The sequence below is a fragment of the Parasteatoda tepidariorum genome, chromosome X1 (assembly GCF_043381705.1).
Source record: "Parasteatoda tepidariorum isolate YZ-2023 chromosome X1, CAS_Ptep_4.0, whole genome shotgun sequence".
Lineage (NCBI taxonomy): Eukaryota > Metazoa > Arthropoda > Arachnida > Araneae > Theridiidae > Parasteatoda > Parasteatoda tepidariorum.
In genome coordinates this window covers 37,985,611-38,011,531 of record NC_092214.1, presented here as the reverse complement: position 1 = coordinate 38,011,531, position 25,921 = coordinate 37,985,611, and the positions used below count along the sequence as shown (strand labels likewise).

Here is a 25,921-nt window from a genome sequence, read left to right as displayed (position 1 = left end):
AATGTATGAAGCAAAGTTTTTATTTCATCTTCACAATATATACATACAAAATCAGCCAAAGTACACCCACTTCTTTCAGAATATGAAAATGTGCATCTGTTCAACAGATAGAAATTAATGATCTTATAAGCAAGTAACTAAATAAAACTTTCAAAGAAAACTATAAAAAGGCACCAAAGTTAATATTACCTTTTAAAGTATTTTACATAAAACTCGTACATCAAAAAGTTTGATTTTATAATTATACATAATAGTAAGTAAATACTATTAACATCACTCGTATCACATGTGAAAGTGTTTTTTTAACAATTAATCTACATCATTCACTTCGATAGGATTTTGATTGAAGCTGAAGGCTTAAAAACAGTGCATGTACTAATTTGTACAGTGCAGACATTAAGATAATATTTTGATTCTAATCTCAATCACAAAAAAGATATTTAAACATAAATTTTTAAAAAATATATATGCTCATTGTTAAATTAAGTTACTCAATAACGATTTTTGATTTTCTATAACTAATAATTTATTTTAAATTTTGACATTTAACTAATGCATCATAAAGTTTGATTTTATACTTACATATACTTGTAAGTAAATATTATATAAAAACGTTATTCATATCACATGTGAAAGTGTATGTTTATACAAATATTCTACATCATCACTTCCATAAGATTTTGATTGAAGCTCAAGGCTTAAGCACAACAGTGCATGTATCAATTTGTACAGTGCAGACATTAAGATAATATTTTGATTCTAATCTCAATCACAAAAAAAGACATTTAAACATAAAATTGTTTTTTAAAAAAGTATGCTCCTTATTAAGTCTAATTATGCAATAATAGCTTTTCATTTGAATAATAAATCATTTCATTTAAAAATTTGACATTTAACATTCATTATTAAACTCTATGATATTCATATTTATTAAATGAAACAATCTTTCATATTAGGAAGCACCAAATACCTTCGTAAAAATATAGAAATATATATGTATATATATCTATCTCCATTTATATAAAATTTATATACTCCATTTATATTTAGAACATTATTTAATCACAGTAAATTACTTAAAAATATAAATTTATATTTAAATATATTTAAGAACATTAATTTATATACTAAAATAATCTTTACTCTTTAATAAACACGCTGCATACACAGATTCTATAGGCAGTGTGTAGCTAAGACAGCTTAGTAGTAAATGATAAATGACTTTCAGCAAAGTATGAAGATATTTGAATAAAAATAAATAAAATAATTTTCTTATAAACAAATTAAAATTATACAAGGTTGAATTTAAGGCATGTAAAATTTTATATAAATGAAGAAAAAAAAAGGCCAAGATTTTAGGAGGCAATATTTTAACTAAACTAAAAAAAAATTTGCATTATAAAATCTGAAGTTACTCTTTCCCATTAGTTCATTTATTTACATAAGGTTGATAGTGGTACAGGAAATATTTCTAAAAATTTTACTTTGCTTTTGTTTCCATTAAGAGTTTTATCAAATTATTTAAACTGCATTCTTTCAATAATGTTTCTCAAAAATTAGCTGGCATAAAAAATAACAAATCCTCACTTAAAAAATTTGCTTCATTTTAAAAAGCAAGAATTTAATGTAAGTTCATAAATGCAATGCAAAAATGCCATAAAACACTATAAAAATCTAAGCCTATGGGAATTTTATTTTAACGAAAACTATACAGTTGCTCTAGCTGAAATATTTGTTAAATGCGAGTAAGATAATTAACAACTCATGTAGCAACTTGGACTTTTTCTTCTGGTCCACTTAACAATAAAAATAATTTTTATATTTAAAAAACTACATCATATTTCTTTCAATTACTTTTTTATTTTGTCTGCATATGAACAACTTTAAAATAATCCTGCATAATTGATTACCTCATACAAACTTTGATTTTTAAAATATTGATAAAACAAATACTTAATAATTACTAGAAAATTCATGTTTAAAAACTTTCTTATGGCTTATTGTAGATTTTAAGAGCTGTCTTTAAAAAGGGATGTTAGGTATTGACGTGATAAATGTATTAACAATCGTGTCATAAAATTAATTTATTTTGTTGAAAAAAAGCAGTCTACATTAGAGATGAATTTTTATTATAATTGAATTAAATAAAGTTAAAAAAAAAGCTCAAAATATTGTATTTAATGCATACAAAATAGTCTCATGGGTATAAGCAAATTTTTCATATTTATTTTTTCAACACTTTCGACAAATTGGATACAAAAAATGTGCATAAGAAGATATGTGCAGAACGTAACTTTTGATTCTCTCTGAAAATTTGTTTACTTTTGATTTTTTTAATATGCACTTTTAATATTTTTTTGAAATGCATAAAGATTTTATCTTAATTACATCTGAACAACATATGTATAAGCCAACTTTTAATTAATTCTGAACAGCTCACCATAAGCATAACAATTCAAAACAAAGATTTTATAAAATTAAATTTTTATGACACTCATATTCTCTCATGATGAAAACACAAAAAGTGAAAAATGTAAATACATTTTAATAATAATGAATTAAATAAAAAAGAAAAAAAAACAAAGATACGCACAAGTGAAAGCACGTTAGTTTGTACTTGACGCCGCCTCTATACATATTTACAGAGAATATGAAAATAATACTATATAAAAAGAAATATCTACCACTTGAGCATCGGACAGGAACATACTAATTAAGACCTTAAAAAGGAAAACTACAGTTTGATTTTGTTTTGGCTTTTTTCATTGAAGAAAAAATTTAGTAACAATGCAAAATACTCTACTTCTTTTAAATTAATGTTCATTCAAACACAATCATTCAATCCATTAGAAAAATATATATTTATAAATTTTAGTAAAATGTTTCTTCCAAATCACATTAAGCAATATATAAGTAAATTTTACTTTAATAAGGCTCAGTAGTTCCATAAAAATCTCTTTATAAGACTAGACAAATGTCGGGTGGAAATTCGCTGATTGCCTCAAAATCTCTTAAATTTCATTCAATTTGTCTGAGTTTTTTGCTAAATCTAATAAAACAAAATAAATTGGTGCATATTATTTACTTAAAACATGGACATTAATAAAGTTATCACCATAGATTCTCTCTCCCCAAAAGGAAACTATATACATAATGTATAGATATATTCTAGAGAAACAAAAAGCAACACCATAACATATTTGTAAATATAAAAATTTGATCTAGGCAGTAACAATAATCACAATTAACATTTTAAATGTTTTTAATGTTATCAATGAAGTAAACATCTTTAAAACTGCTAGTTAAAAACATTTAAACTGTTACTTAAACAGGTTTCTTAAAATATATTAAAAACTCAGACAAGTGTGTGTTTCTATCAAGGCAATACCACAAAAGATGATATAATTTAAAACCCACCATCCTTATGAAATGAGTTTAGATGAGTTAAGAGTGAACTCTTAACAAACCTAATGGAAATGTACCCTCAGAAAATTTAAAATGTCTCTTGTCATAAAATTTATGCAATGCGGGACTAAGAGGATGATTTAACTTCAAATGCATGTAATGAACTTCTGGTTCAGTTGTAGTATGTCCACATTCTTCACAGACATATACTTTAGCTCTTCTCTCTTTATATGCGTATTGATGCTGAATTCCATGTACTTTCAAAGTATGGGATTCTAAAGAACATCTTTGAGTGAAAGACTTCTCACACATATTGCATTTATATGGGCGCACACCTGAAAAAGAATTTTCAGATTTAAAAATAGAACATTTTAAATAGAAGGGAAAAAAACAACTTTAAATCAACTTTAAGTCTACTGTGATATAATACCTAGCCTAAGAAAATAAACTTAGTTTAATTTTAAAAATATACTCGTGGGTTTTGTCATTACAAATTTCCTAACATTCCATCATTTGGGACAATTTCTTGGCATTATGTCACGATAAATAAAAAAAAAAATAGCTTACAGAATTTTTGACAATTTTCATTCATGATTATAATGTAACGAAATTGCAATAATTCGAGTCTTAAAGTTATTTTGAATACAATAAACGTGCCAAAAAAAAAACATATGTAACAGAAACTATATTAGTAACATATACTGTTCATTTTTAAACCATATTAAATTAATGTTTTCACATGGTCGAGTTATATTGATTTAAAAAAAACTTTAAGGTTGTCAAATCTTATTCAATGTAAAATTTAATTAATGATTATGCAATCTGAAACTTAAAACCGTCTTAAAAAGCCCCCTTAAGTTTGACATTATATCACCCATATAATGGTACTTCATGTATATCATGGTACTTGAGGGGTGCAAAATCTGAGTTGGTCTCCGGTGCTGTAACCCTTAGCTAGGCCTCTGCATTTGAAATTAGTAATTTTCGACTAACTTTAACATTATGATTAGATTTAGAGATATAAAATATAAGGCAATACGGATCAATTCATTAAAAAATTTTAAAAAAATTATATATATTTTACTTACCTGTATGTGTTCTTGTGTGTCTCTTCAGATCAAATGTGTCATTAAAACCTTTGCCACAGAATGTGCATAAATACCTCTTCATATCACTATGACACTTCATATGCCTATTCAACAGCCTTTGCAATCCGAACATTTTCCCACAAACTCGACAGCTTAGCCTGAAAAGGAGTATTTTATTTTAATTTTCATTACATTACTTTACAGCTATGTGTTTTTATTAAACTATTTGTATTAAGAGGTAAAACAAAGAAAAAGTAAGTTAACTTAAATAAATTAAGTTTATGTTCTATGGGGAAGTAACAGATGATTTTAATTTAATTAATTCACATAATTCGTTACTCTTAAACTAAGAACTATCCCTATTGAAATTATTCAGTGGAAATTCGAACATCAAAGACTGTTTTTCAGCTAGAGCTAAGACCAGAGTTCATTAGTTATGGTGGAAGAAACTACAAATGTTAATGAAAATAAAGTCGAACAATGCCTGACTGAATTTGATAAGCTAAAATTACTTACCCATGGACCACAAATTGAACAGAAATTGAGTTTTAAAAAAATTAAAATTGACATTTTTATTAAGGTTAAACATTTAACTAAGAGAATGAAACTAAAACTTTTTAAACACCAACAGTAGAAATTAGGAGGAGCAATTTTTAGAATTTGTAAAAATTTAAAACAAATACTTGTCCCAAAGCAAAGCATTTAATTTAATAAAACTTAAACCATTATTAAAAAAAATGTTTCGTTATTTCTCAAAATTAATGAAAGCATAAAGCATTTCTGTTAGAAAATGCAAATAAAATCCTTAAAAATGAAGGAAATATCTGCTTTATTTACCTTCCAGCTTCAGACTCAGAAATTCCTGGAAGAATTTCTTGGCAAGGAGGGGTTATTTGAGTTAATTCTTGTCCAGTAGCAGAATGTCTATGATTTCTTTGCAGAAGGGGATTTTTAATGCCATGTCCTCCATTTACGAACTCAATAGGAGTATCAGTCGGAAGTCCAAGCTGTAAATAAAAATAAATTATTTTTCAAATTCAAATTGATAATAGCTCAATAAAAAATAGTGCTCTTAAAATTGTGCATTGCTTTTATTTTAAGCTATCTAAATCAATTTCTTATCAACTAAAAACATCTCTAACTATAATTTATCTAATGTTTGTTGTATTCTAAAACTAACTAAATTATAATAAACAACAGGTTTAAGGCTTTAGTTTCACAAACATGTTTAAACATGCGCTAAGGCTAAGCCTTACCCGCTGTTGTAATAAGCTCAGACGTACTGTTAAGGAAGACATCACTATTTTCTCTCCTCTTTCATCCAAGCTTTCTGGAGAGCGTGAAGAATTACTATCACTATCACCAGGAGAACTGGGACGCATTCCTATGGAGTAGCTATCAGAATGGGAATCATCTTGAGAGTCTGACATCGGCAAGCAAGGTCTCGTGTTATGAGTTGGTGAAAGTTTCAGATGATCTCGTTCGTGATTAAATTGCTGAATATTATTAGCATTATTGTTCTGTTCCACAACAGTTTCCATTCGATCCCGAATTTCAAATTTTGGATGACTTGTTCGAGGTACATGATAATCCAAAGGACGATCTTGTGCAGCAATAGTTTGAATGACAGGAACGGCCATATATGATGGTTGCATAGGAGCATGAGATGAACTTGATGAATCTTCCAAGGCAGAATCATCTCTGCTATCAGGTTTGAATGAAACTCTACTAGAAAATGTGGTTACAGGAACTTCATTGGTATCTGTGTTATATCTTTCAATTGGCAAAATAGGAGATGGAGGATTGCAAGGAGATATTGGTGGAGTTGTTTCAGCTTCTCCTCTACCACCTTCAGCTTTTTGCCGCTGCTTCTGCCATGTCTCAGTCCATCGTGCTCTGGGTGGAAGATCTGGTAAAAGAAAGAAATAATTAGGATCAATTCAATTTTTTTTCATGTCTTATTATGAGTAAAATTCTAAAAGAAAGCAATTAATTATTTCGTTGAATACAGAGGTTAATGATATGGAAGCTCAAAGCGTTTATACTGCGACAAACACAAATATTAAATAAATCGTTTAAAAAAAAGTTTCACAAAGCAAATTTTTCGATGCAAGCTCAATATGTTTAAAGAACAACTTAATAAAGTTTTAAGACAATATTTTATCTTTGCTTAAATATTCAGAATTAAACTTTCCATTATATAAAAGAAAAATAATGATAGAAAATGAAACATGTTTTTTTTTTCTCTTATTAATGAAAACCTTTAATAATGTCAATATAACAAATTAGAACTAGTTAAGATTAGCTAAGTTTTCTGTTTTTTTTTTGTTTTTTTTTATTCCACTCGACAATATTTTATGCAACATAGAGACCTAAATAACACGCAATATTTATTGCTTAAAAGCACTTATTTTTTCCGTAATTACATGATTACTGTAAGAGGTACAATAAAGGAAAAGAACACTTCATAATCTTGCCAGTTTTTTTATACACTTAGTAGGCAGCACACCTGCCACATATAAAGAGCATCCATTAGGAAATCACCTGCACAACTTGTCCTTTTCTACCTGTCCGCCATGAATCTTCAGTAGGATTGATGGTATTCTAATTTTTCATTGATCATTAAAGGAAGTTATTAATTTTAAGAAAAGAACATATCTAGATAGTTGAGTGATATTTCTTTTAAATTGTATTTGCTATTGTTTGCATAAACTTTTAAGCTAATATTAAAATATAAAATCATAATTAAGCTAATATTAAAATTATACTCTATTAATTAGGTTAAAAAGAGTTTTTCTATATATTTATTATGATAAAAGATATACACTTTAAGGCATGTAAATTAAACTAGATTTAATAATGTCTAATTTTATAGGAAAATTTGAAGGAAAACTCTTTGAATTAATATACTATATAATTTTAATTTATAAAATTACTTTGAATTAATATATTACATAATTTTAATTTAAAATTATCATAATATATTTTATAGCTTAAATTTAAAATTATCATAATATATTATAATAATTTTAATATTATTAATACTCTTGATAATTCGCCCCACATTCTTTCCACTTTCAGAAAAAATAACTTATTTCTTGAAGATTTATCTTAGGTTATGTAAATTAAGTTAAAGTAAAATATCGAATTTTATGTGAAAATGGGAAGAGATGCGCTGTACATTTCAACATAAAAAGTTTTATTACAAACAAGACTGGTGTTTAAACGCTTCACTATCTTCCCACTTTCCGAAAAACATCTGATTTAATTGCGAGTGGTGAAATGCGAATTTAATTACGAGCTATAGAACGAAAATTGAATTCGTTAGCTTTTCTTAAGGAACTAAATAAATTGAATGTGGAGTTTACGTATGAAAATAAGAATTAAAACATTTAAAATTCATTTAAAACAAATTACCTTTCATTTTATTAGGATTTCTTTTTTTTTAAATTTTGAACAGTTTCAATTTTAATTAAAAACCAGAAAAAGTCATTCAAGAACTCCTTTTTTCGAAAAAAACATCTTCCAACAGAGGTCACATTTCATTTTCTTCCTTTTTTTAAAAAAATTTTTTTAAACTGCATCATTTTTAATTAAAAACCAGAAAAAGTCTAATAATTATTAAAGAACTCTTTTTTTCGAAAAAAAAACATCTCCCTACGGAGGTCACGCTTCATTTTCTTCCTTTTTTTTAAACGTTATTAAATGTTTAAGGATATATCACAAAAGTAAGAAATGAACTAAAAGCGGATTAAAAATTACTTAAAAGCGATTTTAAAAATTGTTTTCATATCTAATAATACCAGACATCTCCGTAATTAATACACTTGCTAAAAAATTGTTCAATGTTTAAGAAAAATAAAATTGAATAAGTCGATAAAATTGAAAACATCTTCAAATAATATGCGACATTTTAAATTTTAAAATTAAGTCTAAAAAAAAAAGACCTAGAAGAAAATAAATAGCCCTAATTCATGTGCAAAAAAAGAATTAGCTTAAAAAGATGTACTAATATGAATCGCAAGGTGCAATGATTTAATTTCACCTGCTAAATGACCAATTAATTCTCCCTGGTCAAGGTGTGGTGTAATAATTAACGATTTTTTAAACGTTTCTAATAAAAAGTTCTGCCTTTTGTTGATTTCGATGATAACTTACAAATGGTAATTAATTTGTTAATGCATCAATAGATAAATAAGTACATATTTAAAACAAACCTCAAAAAGAGAAAGTAAGCATTTTGCACCTGCGTCGCAGAGATACGACACGGATAAAAAGTAAAGAAAGAAAAACTAGTTTGAATTCGCCCACACCTGTCTTGTGTTACGGCCTTGGCCGTGACTACATAATTATAATTGCGGCTGCTTTCACTGACATACTCCCCAATGTTCATGCTCATTTGTCAATTTTTGCACTTTTTTTTTTTTTTTTTTTNCATTTTTTTTTTTTTTTTTTTTGGCAAATTATTATTCATGAAGGTGACCTTAACTAGCTCTCAATAACGTAAATCGCACTTAATCAGCATAATTAAAAAGGAATCCTTTGGATACGTGAATTAATGTGGAATATGTTTTCATATATATTTAGTAATTCGAGATTTTGAAATTTATTCAGGTAAATTTTTTTATTTATGTATTGTAGCTTTAATTTTTAATCTTTTTAATTTAACAAGTATTGTTTTCGAATTGTTTACTCATAGCCTATAACTCTGAACAAAAATCCAGTAGTTTTCCAGATAAGTAAATTCTATTTCTGTGTCAACTATTGTGCATCATACAGGGTGCTCCCTAATGAACTCCCTAAATATATATTTTAAATTCTTGGTCGAAAATGAAGTCAAAAAAGTATGCAAATTTAGAGTCAAAATTTAATATTTAAAGGAGTCTAAATTTAATGTTTAATGAACCTAAAACACTATGTGCTGGCAAGGAAAGCTGGATGGGAAACATCAAAACAAGTTTGATTGCTGAACGGAAATTGATGTTTTTTTTAAACTTTATATTTTTAGAAACCTTATCAAATACGAAGTGCGGTAATAGCAAATTTCCTGAATATATGTATAAAAATAAATCGCCCACAAATTTAAATATATATATATATATATATTGTAACAAAAATAAATATTTTTGAATTGATTTTAGAACAGAAAATTCTCATTAAAAAAAATTCCAGAATTTTTCTTTTTTAAATAAAAGTTTTCAACTGATTATTATCAGTTTTAACAACTTATCTTTTATTACTGCTTTTCATTATTTAGCATTAATACTTATTTAAATCTTAAGTAAGCAATTATTAAAAAATTATTAAATTGCATTAAGTAGCAACAGAAACTTTATTTTTACATCATTAATCATCAAAAAAATTTTAGTTTACATGAGAATTATTTCAGGTCTTATTCTAATTTTTTTAAAAAGTTACTCTGATACATCAGAGTCACTTATTTACGTTTAGGCAAGAAAACTTTCATATTTTTAATTCAGTTTGGAACTAATTAATTGTATTCTGTGTTAAATTTGTTTCTTTTTAATTATATTCAAGAAGTCCGACAGGACTTCTTAAAAGTTTATTTATGGACATGTTTATAAAATATATAAAAATTCCATAATTTATAACAAAACGTCACTTTATATTATATGTATATAATAATATAACATGCTAAAAAAACAGGTTTGTCGTGCGCAATTCTTGTAACTATTTTTAAAGAAGAATCTGTGACAATAGTTGAGCATTAAAAATTGTGGAAAAAAAATCTTTATCTAAACCTTTGTCTTAAAAAGATCTTTAATTTTATGTAGAGTATTTTTCAATTAAAAAATATCTTTAAAAGTATGTATCAATCAAATACATTATAATTAAAACTTGATTTTTAGGTTCTCATTTTTAAATTGATTACGTTCTTAACTCAAGGGTCAACTCGGAAAGTAATTTAATAATTCGAATATTTTCCTTTCTCCTTTTTTAGCTAAGATATTTTACGAAATAATCAGAATCTGGCAACATAAAATCTCTATCGTTGCATTAAAGANTTTGAGACTTTGTCTAAAAAAAAAAAAAAAAAAAAAAAAGGAATAAGGACGATAAATAAAAAAATGAAGGAAAAAAAAAAGGAATAAGGACGATAAATAAAAAATGAAGATGCTGGCGAGAATTCCGTTAGAAATCCCCAGCAATCAAATAGTGCGGTATCTTAAAACCGTTGATTAGCACTGAAGGTTGAATCGGTGTTTTGTCAGCGAAGGTCATTTTTACTTTCACTGGTTTTATAACGTAGCCTCGTGCTGCACCTGTAATTTTCAAGGACCATGGAATGCGGCAATAAGGACTGAAGAAACTTTCACTTAATTAATAAGAAGGAAAACTAATTTCTTGTAAATGCGTAGTCGTCAAAATTGCAGGATTTTTTTTCTTCCCATTTACTCTACACAGGAGGTAAAAATTAAAAATTTCGTCACTTTCTAACCACCAGGAAAATTATTTCATCACAGTAGTATAAAATGAAGAAAAAGCTTTTAATTATCTTAACCTAGACATTGGACAAAACTATTTAATTTAAAATATCTGATTATCACTTCTAGACATCAATTCTATTATAATTTTAGACTGAAATTGTGTAATACAAAACCGCAAATTTGTAAAAAGCCTTAAGTTCTTTACAATGTTAGAAACTATTTATGTTGAGATTTCAAGCAAGCTAGTAAACCTGAATTAATTACTATTATATGTATTTTTATCAATTGTTAATGTAATATTTTTATTATAGCAATTCTTGATTTGTGTAGTTTATTTTAGAAAATTGTTGCTTAACAAAGTCTTTGTTTTAGAAAAATAATTTATTTTTTAAATTGATCATTAATTTAGTTTGATATCATTTATTTGAGTTAGAGAGATAACAGTTTTTCAAAAACTTAAAACTTTTTTCAATGGATAAAAAATTTCGCCCCAGCTTATTCTTATAATAGCGTATAATAAATACATTGCATCAAAAATCGTATGCGTATTTCTTTTATTTTTTATTTACACAAATTTTCTAAAAATTGCAATATTAATGTTAGGTTATAAATTTTTTTCTAAAAAAATAAATCAATTTTCACTAAGCATTTCTCGAGCTCATGAATAAAATACTTTCTGTACAGTTTTATATTCACATAAACCTTAAATAATTCAATTACTCGTAATAAAATTCTAATAGCAATTTCAAATACGGAAAGCTCGCAAAACAATGTACTCTTGAATTGGGTTCGTATGTAATAGGAGAAGACAGAAATTTCCTTGTATTAGTATTTCTTAATATCTTTAAAATTTTAGTATTGCTACCACTTTTTATGTTTTCCTAGGTGCGTACAACTATGTTAGAAAAGCATAACATTTAAACTGCATTTGTCTGAAAACCTTAAAATACGAAGAAGAAAAAATACATTCAAGCTGTACAGTATTCTTGTCTGAATTTCAACAATAAAATGTATAATACTGCAATGTAATAATAATGAAATAAAAATGTATCTTATTATATTTGCCAAAAGCTCATCCACTAGGGATAAGGCATACGCCTTCCAATGAGGTCCCAGGTTCGAATCCCAGCGATGCTATGTTGATGCGAATTCTGCTCACGTCTTGCACCGACCACAGTTTTGACGTAAAATATTCTCAGTGGTAGATGGATCATGGGTTAGGATTCCCTTGCCACTGAGCTAACCACGGGAGGCTTTCGTGGTTTTCCTCTCCATGCAACACAAATACTCGTTAGTTTCATCAAAAAAGTCCTCAGCGAAGGCTAGTTTGCTCCAATGCTTGATCCAAGAGTTCCCCTTGTCTTCTGGGTTGGGTGCAAAATTACAAGTCTACGGAGTTGAACATTGAAAGTCGTAAACTCAAAATCGGATCGGCTGTTCAAAGTCGGTTATATTAAAAAGCATTACGAGATTTTATTTTTGTACAAAATTAATTAAAGAAAGTGTGACATTATAAGCGATAAATAATATTTCAAATTTCTTGGATTCCTCAAACCTAAAATATAGCCACAATGTTTCCGAAATTATTATGAATTTACTTTAATCTTCATTGTTAAGGCATGAGTAGTATATTTTGCAACGTATGCGTTACAAGCCACAAATGAATTGCAACACAGATATTTCATTACATCAACTTTAAAGAATTCTGCAACCAACCATTCCGAGAAAGAATTATAAATTCGATCTAACGGATCTATAATAGTATTTATAATGAGAGGGGGCGTACATAACCAGAATAATTTTGCTGCGTACTTCAAGGCCACGGATTCAAAAAAGTATTCTGTTTATTGATAGAAATCTTTTATCTTATTCGCGCCTACTTCCTGATGAGGTTAATGTCACGGCTCTGGCAAATCTCCAACATTTCCTTATATTTTTTTCTTATTTTTATCCATTGGTTGAAGCAGGAAAAACTTTCTCTTTAAATCTTGTTCTATCATCCGTTATTTTTGCGGTGCGTCAATTTTCTTATGTTTATCAATTGTCTGTTGTTTTTTTCTTCTCTCCTTTCCAAGGTTTATGAGAGCTTGATTAGTTCTTAGGTATGGTGATTGCTTTACCTGGGGTGACCTTCGAATTTTTTTCCCTCTTACCATCTCCCCCATTCCCCTAAAGCTTTCTCTACCTTTCCTTATAGTCTGCAGGGGTAGATCTAGTTGCAATAAAAGCGATTATTTACAGGTAAATAGGAACCTAAAAGAAATTCCAAACTCTTTATTTAAAAAAAATATATTAAAAAAAAAAAAAATTCTATAAATTAACATAAATAAAAAAAATAGTTGTGAAGACTTTAGAATATAATTCGTAAACGGGACAAATATGTATTTAAAAAAAAATTGGAAGTTAATTCCTTTTAATCTTTTAGGGCGTAAATACGAAACTTACAGTAATTTAAAATTTATGCGTAATCATAAAATGAATTCCTCACAAATCTTACAAAAATTCAATGGCAAATTCCATAAAATTTGAATTGATGTGTCATCTTGGTTTAAAATTCTTACAGACAAAAAATCCACAAATCAGTATTTATCGAAATGTAATGGAATTACTATTTAGTAAGAGAATGAAAAATACAAATCATCGTCTTTAATATTCGTTGCACGATTATAAACATTAAATCTTTATATCTTAAAAATATTTATCTCTAAATATAAGAGACTAATAATGCATCACTATAGAGACTAATAATGCATCACACTAATTTTTATGAATACAATCTAAATTTCCAACTTTTATCTAATTTACATTGATTATTTATTTTCAATAAGCTGTATAGAAAATAAAAATAAATAAATGCTTTGTTATATTGGCATTGCAATAAAAGTTTTAAAATTACATTAAATTTTATTAGCAGCATACTGACGATTTTTTTTTATTAAAACGTAAAAAAAATACATTTCTCATATTAGGATTGGATTAAAATTTGTAAACATCAAAACTTACCTGTTTAAATAATCAAACTTCACTTACCTGTGATTAACATTTTCCAAGTGGATATTTACTTTCAAGTTGACTAAATAAGTACTTACCGAATTTACAACCATTTAGAAATGTTTCTCGTAAAATATACAATCTGCTTACCTTGTACAAAAAATTTCACGGAATATTTATAAAGACAAATAAAATAATACAGTAACATTTTTTAGCTATTCAGAATCAACAAGTGTACTGAACATTTTTTAATTTGTGAACGATCCCTAGTAAAGAAGGATCTTTTGAGGCAGTGAAAGTGAAATTGAGGGTGAAGGTCAGGTCTTCGCAACAAGATAACGGGTTGGGGGCCGAACTTACAATTGCAGTAACAGACGTTGGATATGCTGTGGAAGGTACTGAGTGCGTGGAGAGGGGGTGGGTATTGTAACGTTAGTGCTTACGGTTTCTATTGATTGTAGTTTGCGAGAAACAAGTTTTATTCGATGGTTTAGATTTTCAGGTTGACCATCTGTTAAAGTTATGATATTCTAACATTCTTTACCCTTGACCACTAGCTTGACGAATTCTTTGCTTTTTAACAGTACAGTAATACATTGGAACCGAAGAAAATATTTCAAAAATCTAATAATTTAAATAAATGTACATTTATGTACAACTTTCTAAAGATGGATATTAAAGGCATAACTTATGGGCTTTGTCATAAACATAGAAGAACTTCGCATTCATTATGATCTACAAAAATATAGTTTTGAACAAATAATGAAATCCGTGCTATGGTATTTTTATCCCAAAAATATCAAAATTTCTCTTTAATCGAAAGTAAAAGCAGTTAAAACTACGCGTTAGTTACAGAATCGTTAGTTGTAACGCTTTTTTTTTAAGAAAAAAAAATATTCTGATTAAAATGGAAATATCAAGATATATTTTAACCAAAAAAAGTAATTTCTGAACAAAATACGGCGAACTGTGCTGGGAAAGTATGTAAATTACCATCGAATTATTTTTTAAATTTAAATTTATTTAAAAATTTATTCCAACCTTTGAAATTTATTGAACTTGAATAAATTTGTGTGTAGATTTAGTAAAGCTACAACTTCAAGAAGAGGGAGATAAGTTGAAAATCCAATTAATAAGATAAGTTGAAAATCCAATAATATGCTAATAAGTGTAAAGAAAATCTTTACAGTTATTAGCATATTATTGGATTTTCCAACTTATCTTTAGATTTTCCATGAATAAATCTTATGCCGTATTTATTTATTTATTTTTTAAAAAAGCTGGAAATCTGCATGAAAAAAATTTTGATTCGTGTTTTACTGCAACAAAGCTCGAAGTCATTCCAAAATTAAATAACTTTTTAAAAATTACAGCACTCGATTTGAAAAATAAAACTTATTCGCAAAATACAGCGTTTCAGTCGTATTTTCGGCTAATTAACTTTTGGTTGTATTATCTTGTTCTTATTCTAAATAAACGATTCCCAAACAAAGCAAGCAATATTACAGAAACTAAAAAAAAAAAAAAACGAAGTTAAAAGCGAACAAATAAATATATTAATGGTAAATATTTAGAAATATTTAATGATTTTGCGTACTAAAAGCACTTTAATGAAGTCAACAGTACCACCCTATAGGTGCTTTTTTAATTTTATTCTAACCATGGAGCTTCTAACCAAAGAAAGTTCAAAAACAAGTTTTTTTAGATCCTGAATTTAAAAAAAAAAAATTGTTTTGCAAGGAAAAAATTCGGTTATGTAGCGGTACATAACTTGCCTTTCATAACAGTCTAACAGGTTATAGCTGTCGCATTGTTACTATCTACAGGTGACCTTAAACGTAAATATATATATATCAGTTATTTTCCAAGATCTTTGGTATTTTTTTATCACAACTTGGTTCAGTTATAAGTAAACAGGAGTGTCCCAAACCGGTTCTAGAGATGTTTGTTCCAAAACGGTAAGAAACATATACCCTCCCCATATATTCAATACATACACTTTTATTCCAATAAATTCTTTTATATCATCCGAAATTTCACTCGCTCAACTGCAACTGTGGGACAAGGAGACCCTAGTGACCTGTAGGCAGACCCCGTTCTCTCGCAACAATTCTATTTTCCTAAAGAAATATTTCATCCCCCCCTCCGCCAGAAAAATATTCCCATAGACTTTTCTAGAGCATCGAGCTTTTCTTACATCCTCCCCTTTTAGGATATGTTTGTTTGTCGGGGAAAACTACGGTCAGTGAGTTAGGGTAAGCAGTTCTCCGAGTTCCTCCCCCACATTGTCCCACCCTACCTTGACCTTGTAGCTAGGTAGGGTGGGTAAGAAATCAGCAGCACCTTTCTCACCCATCTTCTAAAAATAAATAAATAAATAAAAAGGAACCGTCTGGGGAGATGCACTCGCGATTACGTCAATAGACACCCTTATTTCCTTGCCCCTTTATTTCCTAGACTAGTCAAGAAAAGAGTTCCTGTACTTTACGTAACGCTGGTGTTGGGTGCTTTTATAGAAAGGCGTAATGTTGTCGCTTGACCATTCATGTAGAACGGTTTTTAAAATGGAAAGCAATGGTCAGTCCTCCCCTGAGGATGCAGAAACAATTATCGCCCCCACCATCAAAAAGAAATGCCAACGGCTGGAAGCAAAATTTGACAAAAGTCTATTCTTTATTGAAATTTAAAGGAAATATAAATGTGCCATCTGAAGTAAATCTAAATGGTCTTTTAAATTTTTATATTTGATATTTATAGTGACGTATGCTTAGTTTGGTATCATCTGTCCTAGTGACCCTTTTTTTTTTAATACTTTTGTGCTCTCAACAACAAGAAAGCATAAAACGTCTATATACATTACGTATAAGTATCAACGTTATTTATTTTATTTGACTCATTAAAAGATTAAAAACAAAATGAATTATTTAAGAGTAAACTAAATTATTTTGAACTAAATAACAGCGCTAAAAATACTTTGTGGTGAAATTTTTCATTGATTAATAAAAAATTTTTAGAGCCGTAAAAAATAATAATTAATAAATAAATTAAAAAAGAAACCGAACATTATAAACCAACGCTAATTTTAACTGTTATATAACGCATGAAAAAAATTTTTTTTAATCCGTTTTATTAGATTTATGAACGAATCTTAAATATGTTAGCGTCGCTTATTTTAGTCGGTTTCTGTCAACAGTTTTCCTGCTATTCAATAATATTTTCCTAACCAGGACATTTTAAAATTTACTGAAGTAAATACTAAGTGCCCCTCTTCTCTACTGCGTAGGGAGTGGTAAGAAGGCAATAATGCATTTCAGATTATAATGGGATGCATAAAAGTCATACGTTTTAAGTGTTATTATCAAAGGAGCAGACGTGTTTATATGTACGTATATAAACCTATAAGTTCCGTATAAACTTGTACGTTCAAACAGAAGATAAATAAATAAAATAATATGTGACAAAAAATAATTAAATTTTAAAATAGATTTATTTTAGTGTGCACCAGGGGTCGCTACACATCGCATATTCTATTAATCTTTTCAAGCATACTGCTAAGCCATTTCCTGGTAATTATACAGATTGGAACATACAGCTGTTTTTGACAACTTTAAAAACTTAAATAGAAACTTTGTCTAAAACACAACAGGAAGACTATTCCTGGTAAACTTTAGGTTCGCTAAGCAAAACTGGTAGTTGAAACCGACGAGGTCGGTACCTGGGATACCAACTCAAAACTGAAGATGTGGCGGTAGCAGTACTTCAATAGCTGAAGTAAGAAAGTGTATTTACAAATATGTCAATGTTGGAGCAACATTTTTAACGACGGAACTTAATCTATATTAGGATTTCAAATGAATCTTAACATTTTCGTAGCAGTTAGAAAATATTACTTACGGATTGGGATTTTTTAAAAAGAAAACTACACTTTATCTATATAAAAAAAGGACAAGTGCAAAAAAAAAATTCTTCGTTTTATCTCATTAAGCATAAGGTGAGAGCTTATTAACGTTTTTTCTTTTAAAAATCCGTGGAAATTTTTACATATAGGTAAGGTAGGAAATAAGCGTTATTAGTTTATTTCAACGAACTTCAAATTGTTAGAAGTTAAAACAATGCTGTAGACTTCACTGACAAAAGAGAATCTTAAAAATTCATCTTAATAGCTTACTTTCTTATAGACTTAATAAAATATGAATAGCAAGGTATCAAAATCTGTTATCATTTAATCTAAATATACAGAATATAGTAAAAAATCTTTATAAACTTCTTAAAGAAAATTGGCGGACTTAATTCTTCAAATAGAGTTTACTTATTTTCTTTCTGCTCATTACAATTTCTTTCTGTTTTTAACAATTACGTCAATCGAAAAACCTGGAACTATAATTTCAATTTTCCAATTGATATTTTTTAGTTTAATTGTATAGCAATAAAAAGAAAACGTGTTTAATGTTTGGGCTTTTTTTTCGGTTTCTGCTTCTAAACTGCAACACTGTATCGCTTAAAAAAATTATCAATATAGTATTTTAACTAAATCCTAAATTTAAAAAATATTTCTATCAAAATATAACAAACTCTATAAATATTGTGGTATAAATCCTATATTTTTATATGTTGAGTTAACGTAAGTTGAAACTGTAATTAAAATTTTTTTTTTTAAGTGGTTTATTGAGGTTTAGCAATATAAATGAGTCAATAGGTGAAAAATTACATCTGATTGCACACCTAACCAAAACCAGAAATGTAGCGAAGAAAAGTAAAAATGTAGCGAACTAAAAATTTTAGAACCATAACCATGAAATAAAACAAAAAAAATTACAAAATATACATTATCTAAAAACCGCACTTTTAAAATCGCAGCAAATGTAATGCGGAAAAGGGATATCAGTGAAACACCAAAAAGCCACAAATACCTTTGCAACAAAAAATAAATAAAATAACAAAAACCGCAATTAACAAAATCAATTTACCGCATAACACCTATTACTTCAAATTAACTGGCATTACGCACCTCGCTTACGAGAGAGATTATTCCAACGCAATCGGAATAATAACAGCTTCGTTAAAAACTAAAAACAAACTCAATTCCGCGAAGACCTTGATACTGAACTTGACCGCCTTCGAAAATGATCTTGGACAGTGGCCACGAAAGAAAAACAAAATACCTACGAAGTCTTCTATTTAATGTCTTCCTTTTGTGTTTTGAGAATAAACGATCAAACGCAGTTATTCTTTCAGATTTTTGGAATTTTTCTTATTTCAACATACAAGATATCCTGTCTAAAGACGTCATAATTACAAAACGACCAAAACAGATTGCGCAATTTTAAAAAAAAGACAAGGAAAATTTACATTATAACAGGGAAAAAGTTGCAGAGTGGGTGGCGATAAGAAACTGTTATGATATATCAGTGGTTAGGATTTAACTTTTTAACTATTAACCGAATGATAAAATCAATAAATTACTACACTACGCAATTTATGGCTGGCTGGGTTAGATAAATATAATTTTATTTTCATATGCATCTCCTTGAAGAATCATCTGAAAATTTTGCCCCATGCAAAAACAAAGCAGTGGCTTCTGAAACCGGCAAAATAATAAATAAAACCGGCTTCTAAACACTTTTTATTATCAAATGAAAATTTCTTGTCGAATTATAAATTTTTTTTTTCGAGAAAAAAAAAAACTCAAATTTAAGTACAATTTTTTCTTTGAATTATCAAAAATCATAATATTTTTAATTGAGATTGAAAGCAAAAATTTTTTAACATTTTTAAATAAAACAATCACAAGATTAATTTGCTAAATTTCTAACTCTCCCACTAAGTCACGTAATTATGCCCTACTAAGTAAAGAAAAAAAAAACCGGATGATCCCGGTAAGAATTTTTATTGGGATTCAATATTCATTACCGGTTAATATTTTTTAACGAAAAAAAATATTTACAATTTAAACAATCTAAAATCCTAAATAAAATAACATTTTCCTACTATTAACCTAGTAACAAATTATTAACTTAAAATCATTGACATATTTTATAAGACATGGTCAATGGTAACATTTTGAGAACTGAAGACAGTAATTAAAAGTTCTAAAAAAAACGCCAATCTTTTTTTTTTTTTTTTTTGAACACAGATTCGAAACTTGATATGTTAATTTTTTTTTCAATTTTATAAAAAAATTACGCATTATGACAATTTTTAAACAATTTTCCGCAAAATTCTTAAACAGAATGCGAATGAGCAATAAAATAATAAGAATTTAAACAATTTGAAAATTAAAAAAGATAAATAATAATATAATTGAAGAATTACCTCTTATTTAATTTATAGAATTAACAATCTTAAATCTTAAAAAATAAAATTTAATTTACGGAAGAACTTGTAATATTAAACCCTTAAGATGATTAATATTTTTCTCAAAATATTAATGTCCGATAATTTACAAAAATTAAAATAATCGAAGTTAATCAGTTTATGAGAATAAAATTTAAACTTACAAGATAATACATTGTTGCGATATTTAAAGATAAATAATAAACATTTAATAATAAATGCAAAAATATTTAAAAATACAAGCAAATTTTTTAAACGACAATCAAATGCACATTGAACAAAAATCATCATATCTCTAAAAAATTCCAAGTTTAAGAGAAAGATAAATACCTGATAACGAAGTTTGTCTTTGTTCATTTTTAACTGGAGGAGTAGTTTGAAGATGTTCTGGACTTGGAGGTGGTGTAACTATTCCCCAATTTCCATTTTTCCGTAATTGCTGGCGGTATTGGGGAGGTGGTGTAACAATTCCCCAATTTCCATTTTTCCATAATTGCTGGCGGTATTTTCGTCCAACCAAAAACGATTTTGGCATCTTGAACACAAAGTTTCGAGTCCTATCCTTTAAAAAGCAAAATCGCGGATTTAAACGAAGTCCAAGGAATTGTTGGTCAAAGTAAATAAAACAAGAGTTTCATCACTGAAGACAACTTCAAATAAGAATATCTATATGCGTAGAGAAGATGTTTATCAACTAAGTTAAAGATCCTGAAGTAAGGATGAAACTGATTCGGGAGGATACTTTGCAAGTACTCCTTACCCCAACGAAATGTTGATTGTAAATGTGGGGTACTAGTCTATCGAGAAGTTATAGGAGGGCCTACTCGTTAACACAAACGAAAGTGAATGGACGAAAAAGGATCGTGACGTCACGGAGAGGTGGCCAGATCATCCATTGTACATGGGGAAAGTAAGGGAATTTCAGGTGGCCGTGAAAAAAAAGCAAGCTGACGGGACGGGTTACCAGGTTGAAGGCCACCAAAGCATCTCTCGCCAAGATGCTTTTAAAAGGAAGCGCCAATTTCAACTGGTCCTTCAGCGAAGATGTTATGGAAGTCAGCCGTGAACTTAGGTTTCGATTTCCGTTGATCGTAAAACTTGCCAACTTCTTTTGTTGTTGATACTTCGCGATTTCTGGGATAAATATTCCTGCTATATTCAGTTGTCCCACATGTGTTTGTGTCCTAGTAGGTCAAAACGTTTCAATTTGAATGTTATGTAGACCTTCCGTTTTATAAATTAATGAATGGTGAGCTTAAGCTGAGATGGGATATTCAACAACTTTACAAAAAAAATAATATTATTCATTAATTTTACCATGATTGTCAATCATGGTAAGTCATGGAAACACTGATATCATGGATTAAGTCAATGATTTCTGTTTTTAATAATTTTAAGATGATATATTTCTATAAATGACTATTTTTATTTCAAACTGGCTAAACATTTTCTAAATTCTGCTATGAACAACACTTCATGTTGAAAGCTATTGTTCGTAATTATTATAGCTTTTCGGAAAATAGCTATTCTGTGAACTATTCTTATGTCTGTGAACGAGATTTTTGAAGTTTAATAAAAATTAATTAAATATTAAGTTATTATTACAGAATAAAAAATGAATGTTATTGGGGAGCTGGGAGCAATAACTAGGGTATCGGAATAAATATCGCACGAAACGATGCTTGAATATTTAAAGTTAAATGATTATATTCAAAGCTAATACATGAACAGCAGAATGTCAATTTGTGGTTCATTTATATGAAGATGCTAATGATTAAAGAGCTATACGTAAATGACGTTAAACACTCTAACTACACTGATCCAAAAAATTACTAAACTATATCTGACGAAAAAAAATTAACTTAAAGGAAAGAAGATAAGTACATACATATTCCTTTTCACTCCGAATTGGAGCATAGGGCTTCTATCATAACTTTTCATCTCATTCTATTTGTGGCCAGATATTTTGCCTTTCTCCATGTCTTTAATATTGTTTTCAATTTGCTAATCATATTATTTTTGTTCAAAGTATTTTTAGGTCTTCCTCTTTTTCTATTGCCTTGAGGGTTCCAATAAAAAACTTTTTCCCTTTAAATTTTTCAGGTTTACGTAGTAAATGACCTATCCATTTTCATTTACGTTTTTTAATTTTCAGATTAATCCGTTTTTGTTTTGCTTTTCTAAGGATTTCTGCTTTGACAAATTTTATGGAACCACTTGATACGTAAGATACTTCTTAAACAGTTGTTAATAAATACTTAAAGATTTTTCATGTTATTTTTATTACAGTGCCATGTCTCAGACCCATATAGTAGGACAAATTTAACATTAGTACTGAAGATTCTAATTTTAGTTGAATTTATTATGTTTTTTTTTTAATTCTAAATTTATTGAGAATATCGTAACTGCTTCTGGCTTTGTTTAGTCTATTTAGTATATCTTCATCACTTCCTCCTTTGTTGTTAATTATACTTCCAAGATACGTAAAACAGCTTACTTCCTCCATTTTATTATTTTCCAAAAATATGTCATTTAATTGTTTAAGATTAATTTTCAAAATTTTAGTTTTATTTTGGTTGATAATAAGTCCCATTTTCTTTGCTCTACTTTTAAAATGTTTGTGTTTGTTTTCATGTCCTGAAAAGTGCTGGTCAGTAAACATAAGTCGTCTGCAAAATCAAGATCATAAAGACGTTCAGCAAGGTTCCATCTTATACCCCTTTAATTCTTTGATACTTTCTTCATAATCAAATCCAGTGGCGTAGATAGATTTAGGTGTGCCTCTCTGCAAAATTTATAAATGCTCCCTATCTTAGATTTAAATGTTTTAAAATTTTAATATGAAATAAAAACATTATGAAGATACATTGGAGTATTTATAATCATTCATTTTATTCTTATATTTCAATTTAAATTATTTTAATTTCAACTAAAAAGGAATTAATAATTACGAAAGAAAGGGGGAATTTAGAATTGGAACATTGTATGCACTTAGCAACTTATCATATTTGAATGAAATTCATCTTAATAATACGAAAAAATTAATCACTTTATTGCTATAATATATTCAAAGTTTAATTAAGGGTTATTATTATTTGAAGAGTGAACTAAAGAAAATCCTATAAAAGAAAAAATATTTTTATTGTAATTCATATACTGTAGGGGTGCACAACCTTTTCTTGAATAAAGGGCCGTATGCCCCCGTACCTAGACATGTTGACGGAAATAATGATAATTTTAACATAAATATCAGTGTTTCAGACACAATTCTTTTTATCAGTCAACTTAGTAAAATATCTGCAATAAATTAAAATTTTTAAATAATTAAAAAGAATTTATTACCTCAATTCATTTTTTCCCCTTTCTTCATGCAACTTTGTAAATATTTGCATAAAATTAAATTCTTTTAAATGTTACAATTCATTTGAAACTGAAAAATACCAAATTGATACTTTTTCAAAAATAAAATATTTTCTTCTTATCAAAGAACAGATTTGTCGAGAAAAAAAATATAAAGACGGGTGAAAAGTGATGTTTTTTTTCTCATATCACGTAACACAAAAGTTTATTTTAAAACAAATTACCTCTAATGTTCGTAAATGAAAATCGCAAGTCGTTATAATACCAGATTAAAAAATATCAATATTTTCGAAATCCAAGGAAAAAGCGTAGCAATAACTGCTGAAAAAACGATTTAAGAAAAAGCTCTTAGATTTGCGATGCCTCTAAAATTTATGTGCCCTTTATTTGTGGCACAAATAAAGGGCATATTTAAATGCGTGATTCGAGTGTCGTATTAATACTTATTAAAAAATATCAGGATCATGTGGTAAAAACAATCGAAAAAAATACTTAAAGAAACGATACGATACTTTGAAAAACAAGTATAAATCAAACTTTAGTTACGAGTTAACTTCGATATACGTACTTATAGAAACGATACAGAAATAGTACCTAAAGAAAGAGGGTACATAGAAAATAGCGCGAATACTATTGACGCAAATAAATCACGTTAAAAGTGATTACTATTTGCACAATTCAAAACTCGCGAGAGGTTATAATGTATGCATGAAAAAGATTGGAATTTTAAGAAACACGTGATAATCCAATAATAACCTCCTAAAATACGATCGAAAAGTAACTTAGATTAACTATAAACTGCACATAAAAAAAGAATTTTAAAAGTGATTACTAAAACTCGAAATTCTAGTATCATAATTTTGTCGAAATAAAAATATTGGGATTTTTAAAACTTTGAAAATTCGTAGCGATAGCCACCGAAAAAAGCGATCGAAGAACTAACTACATTGATTTAGATTTGGCTCATTAAAAAATGCACAATTCAAAATTTATATTTTTCATTTTCCAAAAAAAAATTATAATATTTTTTAGAAATTATATTTAGGTGCTATCGCGGGTCTCACACGAAAAGCTGGTATACAGCATATTGTGCATTCCTCTCATAGTGTATTTATTATTTCTGGATTGTGCGTCCTCAAACCTCGTACGCCTCATCGCGGGGGTGTTATTTACGCCACTGCTTCAATCAATAGCAATTAAACAGATGGCTGGAGAAAGTATACAACCCTGTCTAACACCGGAATCAACCTTGAAAGATTCTGATTGTTGGCCGGTATGGATAACTCGTATATTGTAATTTTTATATATATATTTCTGATAATGTTCACAAAACGTTCGGGAATTCCTTAGTACTTCCAGAGTGAGACTCTAGATTCTTACAATTAAGGAAAGCGTACATTGATTTTTTTTAAGATTTCCAAACTTTTATCTCAAAAAGAACAAGAAAGGATCTTAAAACTTTCAGAAAGCTTTGATGAGTGTTTCAATGGCAGAATTCAACAAAATGGTAATTGATTAAAAGCTGTCATAATTTTCATTGTAATTAAAATCTTGATTAAATGTAATAGTATGATATTTGTAATCATGATTATGTGTGACATTGATTATAAGTGATCCTGATATGAAGTAGTCATGATTTCAAATAACAATTCTTTGACCACGTTATACTTTTAAATTGATTGCATGTAGTTGCGATGTCTAAGTTTTATATTTAAAGAAAATTTCTTTCAAAGAAATTATATATATATTTGGTTAAATAAATGTCTTAACTATTTTATATCGCATTGAGAAAGTAATAAATGTAGCTGTAATCAATCAATGCATATGTTTACTAGGATTCAAACTAACATTTAATCCTTTTTATTTGCAATAATAGAGCATATGATGTGTTTAATGTAATCACAATAGAGGGAGAGATTTACCACTCTTACGTAGCATATAGCGAGTTCTCATAGGTTGATTCTGCAATAATTCTGCAGAGAACTGATATAGTAACTACATTGCGCAAAACATTCATGTGTGAACATGAGGAAAACTACGCAAAAGCGACATATGTGCCGATCATAAAACTTACAGGTCAACCAAACTGAGTGAATTACTGCAGTAAAAAAAAAAATTACATTAATGACATTTCATTTCAAAATTTGAATTTTTTTTAATTAATCTTTAACAATAGGATATATTCTAAAGGAATGTTTTCAGATTTTTGTAAATAGAATTGTGTTAAAATCTAAATGTATATTTCTGAGTAGTGCTATTAATATGCATGCATCGTGTCCTTACTTTTAACTCTGA

General features: G+C 28.1%; 1 protein-coding gene and 1 long non-coding RNA gene across 3 annotated transcripts; one reads left to right on the top strand and one right to left on the bottom strand.

Annotated features, from left to right (window-relative positions):
* LOC107451054 (transcriptional regulator ovo) lies at positions 1-21,174 on the bottom strand. 2 transcript variants are annotated; one of them, XM_016067031.3, is made up of 5 exons: positions 20,597-21,174; positions 5,777-6,402; positions 5,331-5,500; positions 4,494-4,651; positions 1-3,740 (listed from the first exon to the last, which is right to left on the bottom strand). In XM_016067031.3, the coding sequence occupies exons 1-5, from the start codon at positions 20,799-20,801 to the stop codon at positions 3,445-3,447; spliced, it is 1,455 nt and encodes a 484-aa protein (XP_015922517.1). In that variant the 5' UTR covers positions 20,802-21,174; the 3' UTR covers positions 1-3,444. The 2 variants fall into 2 exon arrangements, with proteins under 2 accessions (XP_015922517.1, XP_015922516.1); XM_016067030.3 differs by having other exon boundaries at positions 5,750-6,402; positions 20,597-21,172.
* Positions 6,979-12,000, top strand: LOC122270246 (uncharacterized). The gene is made up of 2 exons (XR_006225696.2): positions 6,979-7,092; positions 11,828-12,000. It is a non-coding gene; the product is annotated as an uncharacterized lncRNA (long non-coding RNA).
* Positions 21,175-25,921: the final 4,747 nt, after the last annotated feature.